At 45.5% G+C, this 19,015-nt stretch overlaps 1 protein-coding gene across 19 annotated transcripts in view; it reads right to left on the reverse strand.

The window, feature by feature from the left end:
* Positions 1-19,015, reverse strand: part of LOC109905668 (elastin) — a 104,439-nt gene that overhangs the window by 59,045 nt on the left and 26,379 nt on the right. For all 19 annotated transcript variants that reach the window (XM_031790807.1, XM_031790805.1, XM_031790799.1 and 16 more), the window contains exons 6-12: positions 7,684-7,809; positions 7,327-7,464; positions 6,413-6,445; positions 4,433-4,519; positions 4,291-4,338; positions 4,054-4,116; positions 3,756-3,866 (exon numbers count right to left, since the gene is read on the reverse strand). In XM_031790807.1, the coding sequence (XP_031646667.1) occupies positions 3,756-3,866; positions 4,054-4,116; positions 4,291-4,338; positions 4,433-4,519; positions 6,413-6,445; positions 7,327-7,464; positions 7,684-7,809 (606 nt within the window). The remainder of the gene's footprint in view (positions 1-3,755; positions 3,867-4,053; positions 4,117-4,290; positions 4,339-4,432; positions 4,520-6,412; positions 6,446-7,326; positions 7,465-7,683; positions 7,810-19,015) is intronic.

The raw sequence follows: 19,015 nt of genomic DNA on the forward strand, positions 1-19,015 counted from the left end.
TTCTTTATCCATTACCCGGTTGAATTCCTCCAAGCGGGGCAAAACATAGCTCTCCCAGGGCGTTGGACCCCTGCTTCATGGCCTTGTTGGCTTGGCTGAGCTTATGGCTTACCTTTGTGACAGGTGTGATGGTGGCATCGCCCTGGGGATCCACATACCTTGTCTATGCACGGCCTGGGTTTGAGCCATGCGGAGAGGGTGGTGGAGAGCTCTACTGGATGCCTGTTTTGTGTGGTGTTCTCAGAACGCCTGCACCTGTTACGATTGGAGGCCATGCGCGAGTGGGTCGGCCAGGCACGGGCTCAGGCTGGGGACGAGCTTACTCCTTCAGGAGAGGTGCAGCAGCGAGCTGTTAGTTCCTCTACTGGGCCCAGTACCCCTCGCAGGAAGAGTGGCCGGAGCCATCACGGGCAGAGCCCATCTGCTGCCAGTCCTGGATGGGGACATGACTAGGACCGCTGGGACCACCTTGAATGGAGGGTGCATGCCCTGCTTCAGGAGGTTGATAGCTTCGACGGCGACGACAGCTGTTCCCTGTTGGCCAGTGATAGGCTGTTCCTGGGGGACAATGTTGGCACTGTTCACCACCGTGAGCGGGGCTACCAGGCTGACAGGCCATCAGAAGCCGCCAGCAGGGCTTCATCGCCCCCAGCGGCTCGAGAGGCTATGAGGAGCCTACTTACTTGGGTAGCCACTGCACTGGACATCAACTGGTAGAGAGTGATGACTCGCCATCTGTCCCCATCTCTGCTGAGTTCCGCGAGGCCTTGCAGGAGAGCTGGGCCTCTGCCAGGGCGGAACCCGCGACTGAAGGCGGGACCCCCGCAGAGTCTTTGATGCGGACTTGAAAGCTACACATGGGTCCCTCTGCTCTCTTGGCCACCTTACCACCACAGTCATGCTGCTGCAGGCCTACCTACAGACCCTGTTTTCCCGGCTGCAGGAGGGCACATAGGAGCTCCTCCGGGAAGTGATGGAGGTCTCTCGCCTGCTCCTCTCTCTGTCTTCAAGCGACGTAATTTTATCCCGCAGTTGCTTCACTGCATCTCGGCAGGTGGCTGTCGTCTGTAGTAGCCCTGGCGCTAACCTGCATCTCATCACAACGCCGCTCCAGAGATTTGAATGTGACAGATTGGCTGGCAATGTCGTTTGAGAGTTTTAAGATAGATGTGTTGGAGGCTTCCACCATATCCTTGAGTGATTTAATTTATCCTGAAAGCAGTTCCTCCAGGGATTCCTTAACTGCTTGTTTGACCATTGTCTGCATCAAAGTTTGTTGTTGATTCAGAACATTCAATATGGCGGCATTGGATGTATCCTCACTGGTATTTTTATTTTCTATTTATTTTTCTCTGTGGATCAGCGTTAATATTGTGGATAAATTGTTGCTTCCATCAATGTAATTGTCTGCATCATTTCCAATCCCCCATATATTATTTTGGTAAATATATACACTACCATTCAAAAGTTTGGGGTCACTTAGAAATGTCCTTGTTTTTGAAAGAAAAGCATTTTTTTTGTCCATTAAAATAGCATCAAATGGATCAGAAATACAGTGTAGACATTGTTAATGTTGTAAATGACTATTGTAGCTGGAAACGGCAGATTATTTATGGAATGTCTACATAGGCATACAGAGGCCCATTATCAGCAACCATCCTGTGTTCCAATGGCACGTTGTGTTTGCTAATCCAAGTTTATCATTTTAAAAGGCTAATTGATCATTAGAAAACCCTTTTGAAATTATGTTAGCACAGCTGAAAACTGTTGATCTGATTAAAGAAGCAATAAAACTGGCCTTCTTTAGACTAGTTGAGTATCTGGAGCATCAGCATTTGTCAGTTCGATTACAGACTCAAAATGGCCAGAAACAAAGACCTTTCTTCTGAAACTCGTCAGTCTATTCTTGTTCTGAGAAATGAAGGCTATTCCATGAGAGAAATTGGCAAGAAACTGAAGATCTCGTACAACGCTGTGTACTACTCCCTTCACAGAACAGCACAAACTGTCTTTAACCAGAATAGAAAGAGGAGTGGGAGGCCCCGGTGCCCAACTGAGCAAGAGGACAAGTACATTAGAGTGTCTAGTTTGCGAAACAGACACCTCACAAGTCCTCAACTGGCAGCTTCATTAAATGGTACCCGCAAAACACCAGTCTCAACGTCAACAGTGAAGAGGCGACTCCAGGATCCTGGCCTTTTAGGCAGAGTTGCAAAGAAAAAGCTATATTTCAGACTGGCCAATAAAAGGAAAAGGTTAAGATGGGCAAAAGAACAGACACTGGACAGAGGAACTCTGCCAGTAGTGTATATACTGTATATAACATTCTATTGATTGCAAGTATTTAGAATAATCGTTTAAATAGAAAAATGTGTTTTGAATTTGGAGTTCGGTGTTGTCTCTCGAAAGTCTCTTCCCAACTATTTTGCAATTTATATGGCACAGCTGTCAGTTTTTTGGGTCCATAAATTAAATTGGTATATGTTTTTATTTATCACAATTTTCTTCAACCATTTATGGTCTTTAATGCAGGGCCGACAGACCACTTCCTTACTTTTTCCCCCTTCTACTTGCCTCTTCCATTTTTTGTGGTAATGCTGCAATTAGTTAGTTGTAATTTTGGGTAGAATACACATTTCCATGTGTCTGCGTTAGCTGCATGTGTGACAACTCTATGTATGATATAATTTACAAAAATGTTACCTTTTTAAAAATTTTATCTAAAAATATGGTTTTTCTATCAATTAGTATATTTGAGTTTAACCACAATATTTGTTGTATTATTTGTTCTGTCTTTTCAGGTGGATTAAAATTGCAACCAACATTCTAAGGCTTGTTTAACAAATAATGATATTTTGGAGATGATTTTGTTTTCGAACAACCAAAAGTGAGCAGTTGTAATCTGAATAAAGGGAAAAGGCCATTCTTGAACATGGGGTAAGACATTCCTACTAATTTACTAGAGAACCATTTCGGATTTAAGTATACTTTTTGTATGACTGAGGCCTTTAGTGAGAGGTCTAATGCTTTAATATTTAATCATTTATTCCCTCCGAATTCATATTTGTTGCATAAGTAGGCCCTTTTAATTTTGTCTGGCTTGCCATTCCAAATAAAATTGAATATTTTTTGTTCATATAATTTAAAAAGCAGGTGTTGGCAAAACCATAAACAAATAGGTAAACTGTGATAAAACTAAAGTGTTAATCAGGGTGATTTTTCCACAAATAGACAGGTATTTTCCTTTCCATGGTAGCAAGATCTTATCTATTTTTGCTAAATTTCTATAACAATGTATTGGATTGAGAATTTCTTCCTTTCTATCCTCACTGGTATTAGTTGTCTCGGTGTCTTCCTTTGTTTGGGAGGCTTCCCTATGCCATAGTTGACTGTCTTCAGCCGCGTAGGTCCATGTTATTAAGCATTTTGATGGTTCAGAGGCCAGTTGTCAGGAGTTTATTATGAATTTCGGACTTTTGAGACGGTACTCAGAAATATACGTGCATCTCTGCCAAAAGGCCGCCAGAAGTGTTATAGTTGTTTTTAAGTAACTAATGGAGGATTGCCACCTCCAGTTTACCTGCACACGCCAAATGATAATACACTTGTTTTAACACTAGCTATGTGTCCATCTCTATAGATTCCATGATGGCAATGCAAAGACTCAAAAATGTAGCTTCATTATCAACATTTTAGCTGTGAATTGATAGTAGAAAATAAATCATTAGTAGTCATTAAATTGTCCGACGACAAACCTTGTGTTTTGGGTGTTTTGAGTGGGTATCCATGGAATACTCCTGGCTGCATTGGTCCTCCGTAACCAACACGACCCGAGCCTCCTGGTCCCTGTTGTCCTCCACCTGGCACTGTAGAGGACAAATCATATCAGACAGACAGGTGACAGACAGGCAGGCAAACACAGGCAGAAAGACAGACAGACAAGACATGAAAACAAAGTGATCTGTAGATGCATGCATGTTACAGGTATCCCATTCAAATGTCATGTCATCAAATATGTTATTGCATGTTTTATTAAAAGCATGATTGACTTACATGATTTGGGATTGAGTCCGTTCCCAGTGGCCACACCGGGTAACACTCCACGACCACCAAACCCTGCAGATATGAAAAGGGGATCAGAGAATTAGCAAATGAATGGATATCACAGCATGCAAATCCCTGAGTTACATCAACCTGTATTAAATCCATGAAGGGAGGATATGGTTAAATATTCTTTGATATAATGTGATTTATGTGGGTTTGACTTTCAGAGAAAGAGAATAGGCACACCTTGTCCTGGCACCTGGCCACCTTGGTAAAGTCCAGGCACCCCCACACCTGCAAAGACCAATGCAATCAATGATTTTATACTGCATCCAATAGCATTCATCAGATTTTGTACACGTGCATAGTTATATAAACACTCGCTCACCTGGTACTCCTCCTTTTGGAGCCTTTCCTTTTCCGGCACCTGGTCCCAGCCCACCTCCAGGTAGGCCAGTCTGAGGAATAACAGGGGCTGAAAGAGACACATAGTAGAGACATTACATACCATAGTAACAACTAATCATATACTAGTGAGTCCCGCGTCAATATTGTGAATCAGCATAGCTAGTGTACATTACACTTCTAGAGGATAATGATTGAACATTGAACATTGTCAAGAGAAAAGGTAGGGCTGGATGGCATGATTTCAGATTTGTGTGTGTCTCTTATTTCCTACGGGCACTGCAGCTCCTGTTCCTGCACCTCCAGGTCCCCTTGAGTTTATCATCATCATCATCATCATCATCATCATCATCATCATCATCATCACAGTGATCAAAGAATGTGGACAATGCAAATGTTTATCCAGAGTTGTTCTGAGAGGCAGAGAGGCTCTATGGCACTCTATTCCGTATAAAGTGCACAACGTTTGACCAGGGCCCATAGGGCTCTGGTCAAAAGTAGTGCACTATGTAGGGAATAGAGTGCCATTTGGGACACAGACCACAATAATGCATGGTATTTGTCTTGCCTCATCAAATGCTTAATTTCTTTGGCTCTTTGGTTATCCCCTACGCAGGAAATTAGCTGTCAGCTCTGGCTCTTGAGGGCTTGGCAGTCGGGATAAAAGTTTTAATTTATTTGTTTAACCTTCTCTTTCTATATTAAAATCCACCAATCCTTCTCTCCAAGGAACAGACATTACGCAGTGCCTTTTGGATGTGGTGAACGAACGAAGAGATTCAAAGAAACAAGGGAAGACTGGCAACAGAGAGAATGGAGAGGAATGCTGCTGTTCTCACTGAAAGGGGTTTGGATGGAATGGGATTGTTTTGTTGGAATGCCATGAAAAGAGTCTAGATAGGGTTGAGGAGCATTGCACAAGAGCTGTATCGGCCTGTGACTGAGGGCCTTGTCAACTGCCAACCAATATTTAAACACAGGCTCTTTGCCATAATGCTAGGCCATGATACCCTTCATTGAACATACTCTAATAGGCTGACCACACCGCTCGCGTCGCGTGCACGAGCACTGCAAAATACATTGTGAAATCTATGTCATTCAATTATTGCACCCACACGTCAACGAGCGTCTGCGTTGCCAAGGGCTAAAATAGAACTCCTTTCTATTTCTGACACAGATCGCGCTGCAACTCCTGCCTCTCCCATCTCCTCATTGGTTTATTGAATCAGGTACCTACGTGCCATCTCCTCATTGGTTATACCCACGTGGGTGATTGAAAGACGAACTGCGTTGCCAGTTGGTGTAGTAATACTATGAAAGTTTAGATGCCAATCACCATATAAGTTCAAAGATGAAAAAGCCTGGAAGGAGGAGAGATGACTAGAAACGATTTGGTTGACCGTTTTATATGTGGATTAATTGTCGGAGTAGAGGACCTTGTGCATTTCAGGTAAAATAACAACTCAATGTTTATATCCCAGGACAAATTAGCTAGCAACAGCAAGCAAGCTAAATAGGACAAATTAGCTAGCAAGTGCAAGCTAACTAGCTAAATTGCCATAAATGTTTCATGCTTTTCGACCTGTCCCCAAATTAATATAATTGGTTCAGAGTTTGTTTTGATATTTTAACCTGCGTGTCCTGATCACGTTTGGTGTGGGGGAACAAAATAAATGAATGCACGATGGCGCACGCGTGCAGCCGGTTAAAATGTAAAACAACGTAGTTCAGGCAATATTGTTTAATAATAACAATCTACACCAATCTATAAATCATGTCAAAAGTTTGAATGCAATTGATGTGACATTGTTTCTCACAGCATGTGAGCACACAAACCTATATAAGTTATTGAAAGCTGTACAGTTAGAGAGTGTTAGATCACTAGTTCTAAAATGGCTGCTGCAACTAGGATTTCAATTATTCATGGAACCCTGGGTGCTAACATGGTGCCCATGCCACTCACCTAGACCTGGCTGTAATCCACCACCGCCATAGCCTATAGAGAAACACAGAAACAAAATGTAGGTTGGTTTATAGTTTGTTGTGATTTATGTGTGTTTGGTTGTTTTATAGCTTTACACAACACATATAAATCCATAGCAACATTATTGAATGGCAATAAAATGTTTGTTTTTTATACAAAACATCTTACCTAGCTATCTAAAGATGAAAGCACTAATTGTAAGTCGCTCTGGATAAGAGCGTCTGCTAAATGACTAAAACGTAAATTGCAATACTATCACGTAGACCAATGCTGGTCCATCCCTCCCGGAGGACAATGCCTCAGGACTACCTGGCCTGATGACTTGTTGCGGTCCCCAGTCCACCTGGTCCTGCAGCTGCGCCAGTTTCAACTGTTCTGCCTGTGACTATGGAACACTGACCTGATCATCTGACGTGCTACCTTGTCCCAGACCGGCTGTTTTCGATTTGCTCTCTCTACCGCACCTGCTGTCTCTAACTCTGAATGCTCTGCTATGAAAAGCCAACTGACATTTACTCCTGAGGTGCTGACCTGTTTCACCCTCTACAACCACTGTGATTATTATTATTTGACCCTGCTGGTCATCTATGAACGTTTGAACAACTTGGCCATGTACTGTTATAATCTCCACCCGGCAGAGCCAGAAGAGGACTGGCCACCCTTCAGAGCCTGGTTCCTCTCCAAATTTCATCCTAGGTTCCTGCCTTTCTAGGGAGCTTTTCCTAGCCACCCGGTCTTCTACATCTGCATTGCTTGCTGTTTGGGGTTTTAGGCTGGGTTGCTGTATAGCACTTTGTGACATCTGCTGATGTAATAAGGGCTTTATAAATACATTTGATTGATTGATTGATAGAGAAGCATGGCTTTGAAAATGTCTTCTGTCTGTACAGTACCTGGTTGTAGTCCACCTCCTGCCCCATAGCCTGGCTTGGGTCCTGCCTTCTGTCCCAGCCCACCTCCAGGGAAGTAGCCCCCAGCACCACCTCCTCCATACGGCGAGCCTCCATACGGCGAGCCTCCTCCATAACCAACTGAGGAGAGGGGAGAGAAGCCATGTGTGGTTATTAATCCAACCCTTTAACACTCTGTGTCTCATTGTGTCATATTGTGAAGCGCTTTATCGGTCGCCAGGAATGATCGGTAGCCTAAGTGGTCTTTTAGCATAGTATTAGCTTGAACAGCACTAAGACACAGGGTCAGTACAATTGGTGGTCCAAGAACCTGAACCTGAAGTGACACTGCTACTGTACCTCCAGGCTTAGCGTATCCTCCTCCAAGGGCTCCTGCTCCTAGACTGCCTGCTCCAGGACCAGCTCCATATCCTCCACCACCAAGACCACCAACCCCAACACCACCAGCACCAAGGTTTCCATAACCTCAGAGAGGAGAAAGAGAGAGAGAGAGAGTATGAGACAGTATTAGTGAACATCATTTCAGATCCACATGAAGTGCGTAGGTTGTGCACAGAAAATATAGGTTTGACTTGGTTGTATATAGTAGGTCTCAAAGAGTGCTGGTGGTGGTAATGTCAGATTGTGCCTACTAGAGGGAGTCAGAGGCTGAGAGAGGAACAGCTAATCTCTAGTGGCTGCCGCGGCAACAGGTTTTTGGCATGCTGCAACAGTCTCTATTGGGATAAAAATGTATTCTTCCCACATGGTAATCATACATAAATGAAGTCATATTCCAGCTTGGGTTTCTTATTGTTGACAAAAACAGCGGGAGGGGGAGGCGGGAGAGAAGAGGGGAAAAGGAGGGTAGAGAGGAGGCAGATGATTCCAGACATGGCCCAGCTGTCCGCAGACAGCGGTGGAGAGAGGGAAGAGAGGCGAGGAGGAATGCAAGGGGTAGCGATAGAACAAGACAGGGTTTCATCCTCTAGTCAAAACAATTGTGGGCAACGTCCTGCCAAGGCCTTGACATCCCCACCACACTAAGCTAGGTCCTCCAGATCTCCTCCTATCCGTGCTCCACCTCCCATTGCTCAACCAACAGCTGACGCTTGGTGATGAGGAGAGTAGAGAAAGAGGAGGAGGAGGAAGAGGCGAGACAGACGCTAAGCTAAACAGCCTCGTACTAATCCACCTCCTTTAAACCTTTTCATTCCATTGCTCAACCAACGACATTCTTAGAAACAACGAGGTGATGAGGAGGAGGCAGCACAGGGCTGAGGAAGAGGCAAAACCAGGTCGTTCATTAGTCTAAATGGTACAGTACACTCCCTTGGCCTGGGGTTGGACAGCCAGTCTATCTCAAAGCTGTTGGTTTTTCATAGCTCTCAGAGGAGACAAAAGACCAGCACAGAGGGTTGGAATGTCTCACTGGCAGCTCTCTGTTTAGGAGAGGAGCACGGGCCAGTCTGAGGTGTGTGTATGTGTGTGTGAGAGAGAGACACACACACATTCTCTCTCTTTCTCTTTGGCTGTGTGAGACTCGCTTAGCGCTCAGGGTCGACCGCCACCTGCTACGCTGCTCTGAACCCTCTGATCACAGACCAGGAGACGAAAGGCAGACACCACCAACCCTTCCTGAGAGGGAACACGTGTGTGTGTGTGTGTGTGTGTGTGTGTGTGTGTGTGTGTGTGTGTGTGTGTGTGTGTGTGTGTGTGTGTGTGTGTGTGTGTGTGTGTGTGTGTGTGTGTGTGTGTGTGTGTGTGTGTGTGTGTGTGTGTGTGTGTGTGTGTGTGTGAGTGAGTGAGTGAGAGAGTGAGAGAGTGAGCAAGAGAAAGAGAGAGCGAGAGAGAGAGCATCATTACCACACTGTATATATGACATTTGAAATGCATTTTTCTTTTGGAACTTTTGTGGGTGTAATGTTTACTATTCATTTTTTGTTTATTTCACTTTTGTTTATTATCTATTTCACTTGCTTTGGCAATGTAAACATATGTTTCTCATGCCAATAAAGCCCCTTAAATTGAAATTGAAATTGAGAGAGAGAGCACGAGAGAGAGGGGGGAAGGCAAGGAGAAAGAGAAGAAGAAAGGAAGAGTGGGCAGACTCTCACACCAGGTTCAAAGACAGTAGAGACAGGCCGTCCCAGTCACCACAGGACTCAATTTTTTATGGCTCCAACATCACTGGATCTCACTTGTATAAAACAGCTGAAAGGGAAGCTACTCTACAGTAACTGTAATGCCCTCAAAGTCATGTATTTTTCTCTTTAAGGATAAGAGAACACAGCAACATGCTCCATCCGGACCATTGCTCATTGGCAACCCTCTACAGATGTGGTGTGGGGGCTGTGCTTTGGCAAAGTAGGTGGGGTTATATCCTTCCTGTTTGGCCCTGTCCGGGGATGTCCTCGGATGGGGCCACAGTGTCTCCTGACCCCTCCTGTCTCAGCCTCCAGTATTTATGCTGCAGTAGTTTATGTGTCGGGGGGCTAGGGTCAGTTTGTTATATCTGGAGTACTTCTCCTGTCCTATTCGGTGTCCTGTGTGAATCTAAGTGTGCATTCTCTAATTCTCTCCTTCTCTCTTTCTTTCTCTCTCTCGGAGGACCTGAGCCCTAGGACCATGCCCTAGGACTACCTGACATGATGACTCCTTGCTGTCCCCAGTCCACCTGACCGTGCTGCTGCTCCAGTTTCAACTGTTCTACCTTATTATTATTCGACCATGCTGGTCATTTATGAACATTTGAACATCTTGGCCATGTTCTGTTATAATCTCCACCCGGCACAGCCAGAAGAGGACTGGCCACTCCACATAGCCTGGTTCCTCTCTAGGTTTCTTCCTAGGTTTTGGCCTTTCTAGGGAGTTTTTCCTAGCCACCGTGCTTCTACACCTGCATTGCTTGCTGTTTGGGGATTTAGGCTGGGTTTCTGTACAGCACTTTGAGATATCAGCTGATGTACGAAGGGCTATATAAATACATTTTATTTTATTTTATTTACAGATTGTATCATCGAGACACATACGAGCTCAGTACAAAATATGTTTTAGTCATATTTACCCAAAGCTGTCAGCTCCAACAGGCAGGCCTTTGTCTGAGGCATAATATTACAGTTCACAGAAACATGCCTGTCTTGGCTCACACATGAACTTGTTGGAAGCAAGTGTACTGCAAGACCCAAGTTTGTTTGCTGTAATGAACCGCACACATGGAAACTCTGTTGACCTGACCTTGACTAGCTGTGAAACACACTGTTTCTCCTCCAATGTACTGTTATTTGATGTTAAGACATTCAATTAGCAGATTACTGACAGGTCATTATAGTGTACGTGAGACAAATTGGCTGTCTGTCTAGGTGAGACATGCAGAGCCATAGGGCTAATGGAAACCAAACCGGCAGTGGACCCGAAAGCGAGAGAAGCCGTGAAAAGGTCAAAGACATTAAATACAAGACAGATGGGACAGAAAAACAATCCTGCACAGCATAGGAGAGAGAGAGAGAGAGTGGCAGAGCCAGAAAATTATAAAGTGATAATAATGCAGTTTATTGCATCATACTTTCGCTCTGTTTGAATGACAAATTGGTCCAATGTACCTATCACATACTACATAGACATTGGACTGTAGCTGGCCAGACAAACTGGCGAAACAAATGAGTGCTTTCAGGTCATTGATTCTGTAGCTATAGTACGGGTCATGTAACGGAGAACAGTGGGTCTGATTTCAATAGTGTTTCTAAAACGCTGTCCTATTCTCTCCTATCTGTTACCACATAGTTTAGGCAAGGCAATCCAATAATCAAGAGTTCTCGTCTGTCTGTCTGTCTCTGTCTCTGTCTCTGTCTCTGTCTCTGTCTCTGTCTGTCTGTCTGTCTGTCTGTCTGTCTGTCTGTCTGTCTGTCTGTCTGTCTGTCTGTCTGTCTGTCTGTCTGTCTGTCTGTCTGTCTGTCTGTCTGTCTGTCTGTCTGTCTGTCTGTCTGTCTGTCTGTCTGTCTGTCTGTCTGTCTGTCTGTCTGTCTGTCTGTCTGTCTGTCTGTCTGTCTCTGTCTCTGTCTCTGTCTCTGTCTCTGTCTCTGTCTCTCTGTCTCTGTCTCTGTCATCTAGTCTAGTCTGGTGATCGGGTCACAGCAGCTCTGTACATCAGGCCTGTTGTGTTAAAAGGGGCAGGCAGAGGGAGCCAAAAATGAATAGGGAAAGAAAGATGGATCCACTCTCCCCACTCTCTCACTTCTAGCCTGTGATATCCCCCCTCTCCTGGAACCAGCTGGAGCTGGTGAAGAGTTTAATTTAAGAGAGTGGAGAATTCCATGGCAGCGTTCCTCGGTAACTGGCGGCAGGCAGGGTGGTGAGAGCGGAGAGCGAGACCTGGGATAGGAGCTTCAGAACTCCGGAATGCCCAGGAGATCTCTGGGACCTCTTCCTCGCTGTCTCTGTCTCCAGCGGAGTAGAATGACCTCACAAACATGACAAGAGTGTGAGACTTGAGTCACGGTAGATTATCGAGGCCAGAGATTATAAATGTAGAGCCAAATAGAGCTATAGGCTTCTACTTTTCCAGCCCTGGCTCTGTATGAGCATGTTGAGCAGCCCGGTCGCTATAGAATAGCTAGAGAATGTGGAAGGATGTGGAAGGATGATACGGTAGGATAACCAGGCTTACAGTCAGCCATGATCTAAAACCAACACTAGTAATGACACAGTCTGAGATTGTCCTCTGAGGTTCTGATAAGACGTGAGTCTGAAATCCTTTGGATGTCTATTTCATTAAAGCTACAATCTGCTCTCATGTCCTTGGAGAATCTGTGGTTAGCTGTGACTGACAGGTGGACTCCAGCCCCCAGCCTCAGGTGTGGACTGATGTAAAATTCCACTTTATAGGCACATTACACATCATAATAGATGTCTTGCGCTGTCATTACAGCCAATGGTATCAGTAATTAAATGATCATGATGTAGGATGATGCAGTGGGTATGGTGCATTCTTGTGTTAGTAGCGCATGATGAAGGACAAGGAAGAGTGATGTTAGGTACAAGCGGTGATTCCAGATGGTGTGAGTGGGACACCCTGTAGCTCCCCCATCATCTCTCTTCCCACCCCCCTTCTCTCCTCCTTAATCCCCCTTTCTCTCCCTCTGGTGAACTCCCCTGCTCCTTGTCACTTCCAGGTTCTCCAAGCTGTCAGTCATGAAGAAGCTATGTGGAGCAGATCTAAGAGGCATGCTGGACTGATTAAACACACACGCACACACACACACTACCCTGGTCGGTGACAACAAGCCAGGCTCTTAGTTGGCGGTGAGCCCTTTGTTTTCTCCTTCCTTTCCATGGAGTTGTCAGAGAGATGTCCCAAAGCCATATCCCTGCCAGAGGACCCCAAGTACTGAACTGTCAGGGAGTTTTGGCTTCTACAAACAGGCCAGGGTGGTGGTGGTTTCAGACCCAGGGCTCTGGCCATCTCTCATTCAGTTTATGTCTATGCCTTAAGCCAGTGTTTAGGCCCAAATGAATGGAATAAAAGCTGGAGGAATTGGAGTCATTTTTTTGGACTCCCTAGCCTATTTTCTGGTTATGTACATTTGGTCGTGATAAGAATTGGTCCAGGTTCGGATTTGTTTGTCCTGCGGTTGATGTATACTCTGTGCCGAGCCTGGCAGCGACGCACGTGTTTGCATAAACTAGCTAATACCCACCCAAATACACCAAGACACACATTTACACACACACTCTGGGGGGGAGAGCAGCTCTTTCGAATGGCTCCAATTTACAGGCTGTTGTAAAATGATCCATTGTACTTATGTGGATTACAGAGAAGCCACCGGGCCAAGCCTAGCCCTGCCTAGTGACATTCACTCACTCACACACACACAAACACACACACTTACATATAAACTTTCACGCCAGCACCGCCTGCTTTTAACTAACCTTCCCACCAAACCTCCATCCTCCATTTCACCATGACAACATCTGTCTAATCACATGCCTAATCACACAGAGCTGCGTGAGTCATGAGTCATGACACATCCACTCATTGAGTTTGCGATGAATGACATCATTGTTTATGCCACAATTCATATAGTATGTCACCCCGTTGCTCTTTTCCCATTCAAACAGACCACACAGCCTCCTGCTCTCCCTTTTTTTTAGCTCTCCTCAGACTTTCTTTAGGCTCTGTACAGGAGAGAGTAAGAGGTTCTGACGTACCGCTATCCTGGTACTTTTTCATCCTGGTCCAAAGGAATGCCGTAGTTGCTGTGCCAGGGCTGAGCACTGCAATAATATAATAATAAACAGGTAGACGTGTTGGCCAGTATGAGAGATGGGTCTAGGGATATACAGTAGTATACACCTGAGATATTATTATGACCCATCTCTCATACTGGGTAGCATGGCCGACCAGTCTAAGGCACTGGATTAACGCTCCAGTCTCTACGAAGGCGTGGGTTCAAATCCCACTGCCACGATCTAGGGGCGGCAGGTAGCCTGGCGGGTAGGAATGTTGGGCCAGTAACTGAAAGGTTGCTGGATCAAATCCCAGAGCTGACAAGGCAAAAATCTGTTGTTCTTCTCCGGAGCTAGGCAGTTAACCCACTGTTCCCTGGGCGCCGTGGATATGGATTAAGGCAGCCCCCACGCACCTCTCTGATTCAGAGGGGTTGGATTAAAGGCAGAAGACACCAGTGACCATGGTAACATCCCCAAATGGTCCACATATTCATTTCACTGCCTGCCTGCTGAATATTTTTCTGACAAGTCAGGGTTGAGAAATTATACAAGCATTAAACAGGTCACTGTGGCCGTGGCCGCAATCTGGATCACACTGAGAGAGCTCACCTGTCAGTGATGAACAACACACTACACAATAACACAACAAATCAAGTGATAACAGATATACACAGCAGGTACCAGCTAAGACACCCACAAAGCATCCTTTACAATGAGTATAAGATAATAAACCTACCCACATTTCATACAAACCCATTAGGTCTATGTGTTAAAGCTTGTAACAGTATGTAGAGTTGGGAGCTGCATAATGAAACCAGCTTTCCCAAATAATAGGGTGATGTCATAGCTATTAGGTGATAACATCAAGTTAAATTATCCAGTTTAACTATGAGACTATGATTGATTCATAACATGTTCATTCCAGGCTCCATTGTCTTGCACTTTGTTGCTGAGCTAACAGAAGACTCAGGCCTGTGGTTTAGGGCTCTATTTAATCTGGATCGCTGAAGCATTAAAGATTGAGCGATAGAAATGCAAAGGTTATTTCTGATTGAGCCGACATATACGCTGTAACGTTGAACTTCAGCGATACGGATTGAATAGAGCCCCTAGTCTGACAGTGACTGTTACTGAGGTCGTTCCAGTGACAATTTAGCTTAATGAACGTCTGGGGAAATGGGAGCAGAGAGATTTCTCCATCTCTGCATAAACAACACTTACGCTGCTCGGCCAGATGGATGTGGAGAGTGCTGCTCGCTTCAGACCAGAGCCACTGGCAGACAATGTGCAGGGGAGAGGTTGGGGCTGCACAGACAGACACACTGGCAGGGGTAGGAGAGGGGAAGGGAAGGGAGGGGAGGGAGGTGAGGGGAGGGAAACAGTACAGGCAGGGGAGAGGGCTGCTCGCTCCAGACCCACTGGCAGCAAACCGTAAAGACTGGGGAGAGGTGGAGGCTTCAGTCCAGAATCCCTGGCAGACTGTGCATGGGAGAGAGGTTCAGGAGACTTGGCCAGCAGACATATGGGGAGAGTCATCTTCCACTGACCGCAAACTGCTAATAACTGTGAGAACATGGTCAGCAGAACGAACAAGACCACAGGAACACAACTACAAAGAGACCATCATGAGAACACAGCTGGTACTGAATATAGTAACTTGTAGCACAAGGAAGTCAACTTTGGTCATAATCCAGCATTCAGTTTCATCTTTAAGATACATTAAAGCAACAGATCAAATTCAGTGAGAAAACTCATCAGAATCGATAGTCCTCTGAATTAAAAGTCCATCTTACTGGGGCTGGACACAGTGGACTCATTCACAAGGATAACAAACAACCGTAACAAACAACTTTAAAAATATTTTTTAAACTAATTTATTAAAATGTTCAACGACATCACCCCTGCACAGACCCACATGCTCCCACCGCCTCCATCTCCAGGGTCCAGCCCATTGTGTCTCTCCGCACCCTCATATACCATGCCTTGAAACTTCTGACAGCCAACTTTATAACTCTCTAACTAACAACAAACACAACTTGAGGGATGAAAAATATTGGGGCTATGTTCCCTTTTAAGCCTACTGATATGAAAATCGTGTGGTCTCTAGTATTGGCCTCAGTGTCTCAGGGCTGGAGGCCTGGCTCAAGTTCTGGCCGGTGGAAGGCCATTCCAGGAAAAGATAAATAGGGAATGGGGGATGAGGGGAGGGGAGCGGTGGGAGAGGATAGGGAGGTGATGAGAGGGGAAGGAGAAGCAGGGGGTGAGGAAAGGGCTCCTTTAAGGAGGGGACGGAGAGGGGATGGGGTGAGGAGGAGAGGGGAAGAAGGGGTGGGAAGGGTTGGTGGAGAGTAAGTACAAAGGGGTGAGGAGGGGAATGATGGGAGATAGGGCGAGGTAGGGCCTTCAGGGGGATGTGGTCTGTCACAGTGCGGCCAGGGTGTCTCTGAGAAGATGGGCTCATTACACACCCTCAGGGGCCAAGGGCCATCAATGTGTACATTCCCTATGACAGCTCAGAGGACAGGTCTGAGCTCTGCTAATGAGAAACATGTGCACCAGGAGACAAAGGATACATCCCAATTCCAATTATAGTGCACACTTTTGAATAGTGCCCATAGGGCTCTAGTCAAAGGTGCCCATAGCGCTCTGGTCAAAAGTAGTGCACTATATGGGGAATAGTGTGCCATTTGGGAAGTAAACAAAGCCTAGCATCTCCCAGCTCGTTTTCTGTTGGCTAAGCACTCTCATCCTCAACTCTATTTCTCTCACTCACTTTCTTTTTCTTGGTTTGACAATTTTTTTAAATTTCTTTCTTACTCCCTATGTTATTTTCGTTATTCGTTATTCCGTTATTCTCTCATTCCTCTCTCTCAATCATCCCTCTATCAACGGAACAGCCCCCTGACTCACCTATTTCTGCTCTTTTGACCATATGATCACTCGGCTACACAGCTTATGCCCCCTGGACTGTTTCAATAACACTTTACCTCAATGTGTTTACCTGTCAGCCCCAGCCTCGAACTCAGGTCCTGTATGTACCTAACTGACCCGCTCTGCCCGTTCATCACCATTTACCAAGTTGTTAATTTAGCTCTCCTGATCAACTCCTGTGATTGCTTTATGCCTCTCTCTAATGTCAATATGCCTTGTCTACTGCTGTCTTGGCTAGATTTTACTGTTTTATTTCACTGTAGAGCCTTCAGTCCCGCTCAAAATGTCTTGGATAGCTCTTTCGTCCCACCCCACACACATGCGGAGACCTCACCTGGCTTAACTTGTCCCTTCTCTTACAAAACCTCTCTCATCGTCACTCAGCGCCTAGATTTACCTCCACTGTACTCACATCCTACCATACCCTTGTCTGTACATTATGCCTTGAATCTATTCTACCAAGCCCAGAAATCTGCTCCTTTTATTCACTGTCCCCAATGCACTAGACGACCAGTTCTTATAGCCTTTAGCCGTACCCTTATCCTATACCCCCTCTGTTCCTCTGGTGATGTAGAGGTTAACCCAGGCCCTGTAGCCACTAGTTCCACTCCTATTCCCCAGGCGCAATCATTTGTTGACTTCAGTAACCGTAAAAGCCTTGGTTTCATGCATGTTAACATCAGTAGCCTCCTCCCTAAGTTTTTTTGAATCACTGCTTTAGCACACTCTGCCAACCCTGATGTCCTTGCCGTGTCTGAATCCTGGCTCAGGAAGGTCACCAAAAATTCAAACATTTCCATTCCTAACTACAACATTTTCCGCCAAGATAGAACTGCCAAAGGGGAAGGAGTTGCAATCTACTGCAGAGATAGTCTGCAGAGTTCTGTCATGCTATCCAGGTCTGTGCCCAAACAGTTCGAGCTCCTACTTTTAAAAATCCACCTTTCCAGAAATAAGTCTCTCAATGTTGCCACTTGTTATAGACCCCCCTCAGCCCCCAGCTGTGCCCTAGACACCATATGTGAATTGATTGCCCCGCATTTATCTTCGGAGTTTGTACTGTTAGGTGACCTAAACTGGGATAAGCTTAACACCCCGGTCGTCCTACAATCTAAGCTAGATATCCTCAATCTCACACAAATTATTATGGAACCTACCAGGTACAACCCTAAATCGGTAAACACGGGCACCATAGATATCATCCTGAACAACCTGCCCTCTAAATACACCTCTGCTATCTTCAACCAGGATCTCAGCAATCACTGCCTCATTGCCTGCGTGCGTAATGGGTCCGCGGTCAAACGATCACCCCTCATCACTGTCAAAATCTCCCTAAAACACTTCAGCGAGCAGGCCTTTCTAATCGACCTGGCCAGGGTATCCTGGAAGGTTATTGACCTCATTCCGTTAGTAGAGGATGCCTGGTATTCTTTAAAAGTGCTTTTCTTACCATCTTAAATGAGCATGCCCCATTCAAAAATGAACTAAGAACAGATATAGCCATTGGTTCACTCCAGACCTGACTGCCCTTGACCAGCACAAAAACATCCTGTGGCGTACTGCATAAGCATCAAATAGCCCCCACGATATGCAACTTCTCAGGGAAAAGCCCCCACGATATACACAGGCAGTTAGGAAAGCAAAGGCTAGCTTTTTCAAACAGAAATGTCCATCCTGTAGCACAAACTCCAATAAGTTCTGGGACACGGTAAAGTCCATGGAGAATAAGAGCACCTCCTCCCTGTGGCCCACTGCATTGAGGCTAGGAAACACTGTCACCACCGATAAATCTACGATAATCGAGAATTTCAACATGCCTTTTTCTACGGCTGGCCATGCTTTCCACTTGGCTACCCCTACCCCGGTCAACAGCTCTGCACCCCCCGCAGCAACTTGCCCAAGCCTCCCCGTTTCTCCTTCACCTAAATCCAGATAGCTGATGTTCTGAAAGAGCTGCAAAAATCCCTACAAATCAGCTGGGCTAGACAATCTGGACCCTCTCTTTCTAAAATGATCTGCCGCAATTGCTGCAACTCCTATTACTAGCCTGTTCAACCTCTCTTTCGTATTGTCTGAGATCCCTAAAGATTGGGAAGCTGCCGTGGTCATCCCCTTCTTCAAAGAGGGTGACACTCTAGACCAAAACTGTTACAGACCTATATCTATCCTACCCTGACTTTCTAAAGTCAAGTTAACTGTTTCGAATCCCACCGTACCTTCTCCGCTATGCAATCTGGTTTCCGAGCTGGTCATGGGTGCACCTCAGCCACGTTCAAGGTCCTAAATGATATCATAGCCGCCATCAAAAAAATACAATACCTGGCCAAGGCTTTCGACTCAATCACAGCATTCTTATCGGCAGACTCAACAGCCTTGGTTTCTCAAATGACTGCCTAGCCTGGTTCACCAACTGCTTCTCAGATAGAGTTCAGTGTGTCAAATTGGAGGGCCTGTTGTCTGAACCTCTGGCAGTCTCTATGAGGTGCCACAGGTTTAAATTCTCGTGCCGACTCTTTTCTCTGTATACATCAAT

This window comes from Oncorhynchus kisutch, linkage group LG15 (genome assembly GCF_002021735.2).
Source record: "Oncorhynchus kisutch isolate 150728-3 linkage group LG15, Okis_V2, whole genome shotgun sequence".
NCBI lineage: Eukaryota > Metazoa > Chordata > Actinopteri > Salmoniformes > Salmonidae > Oncorhynchus > Oncorhynchus kisutch.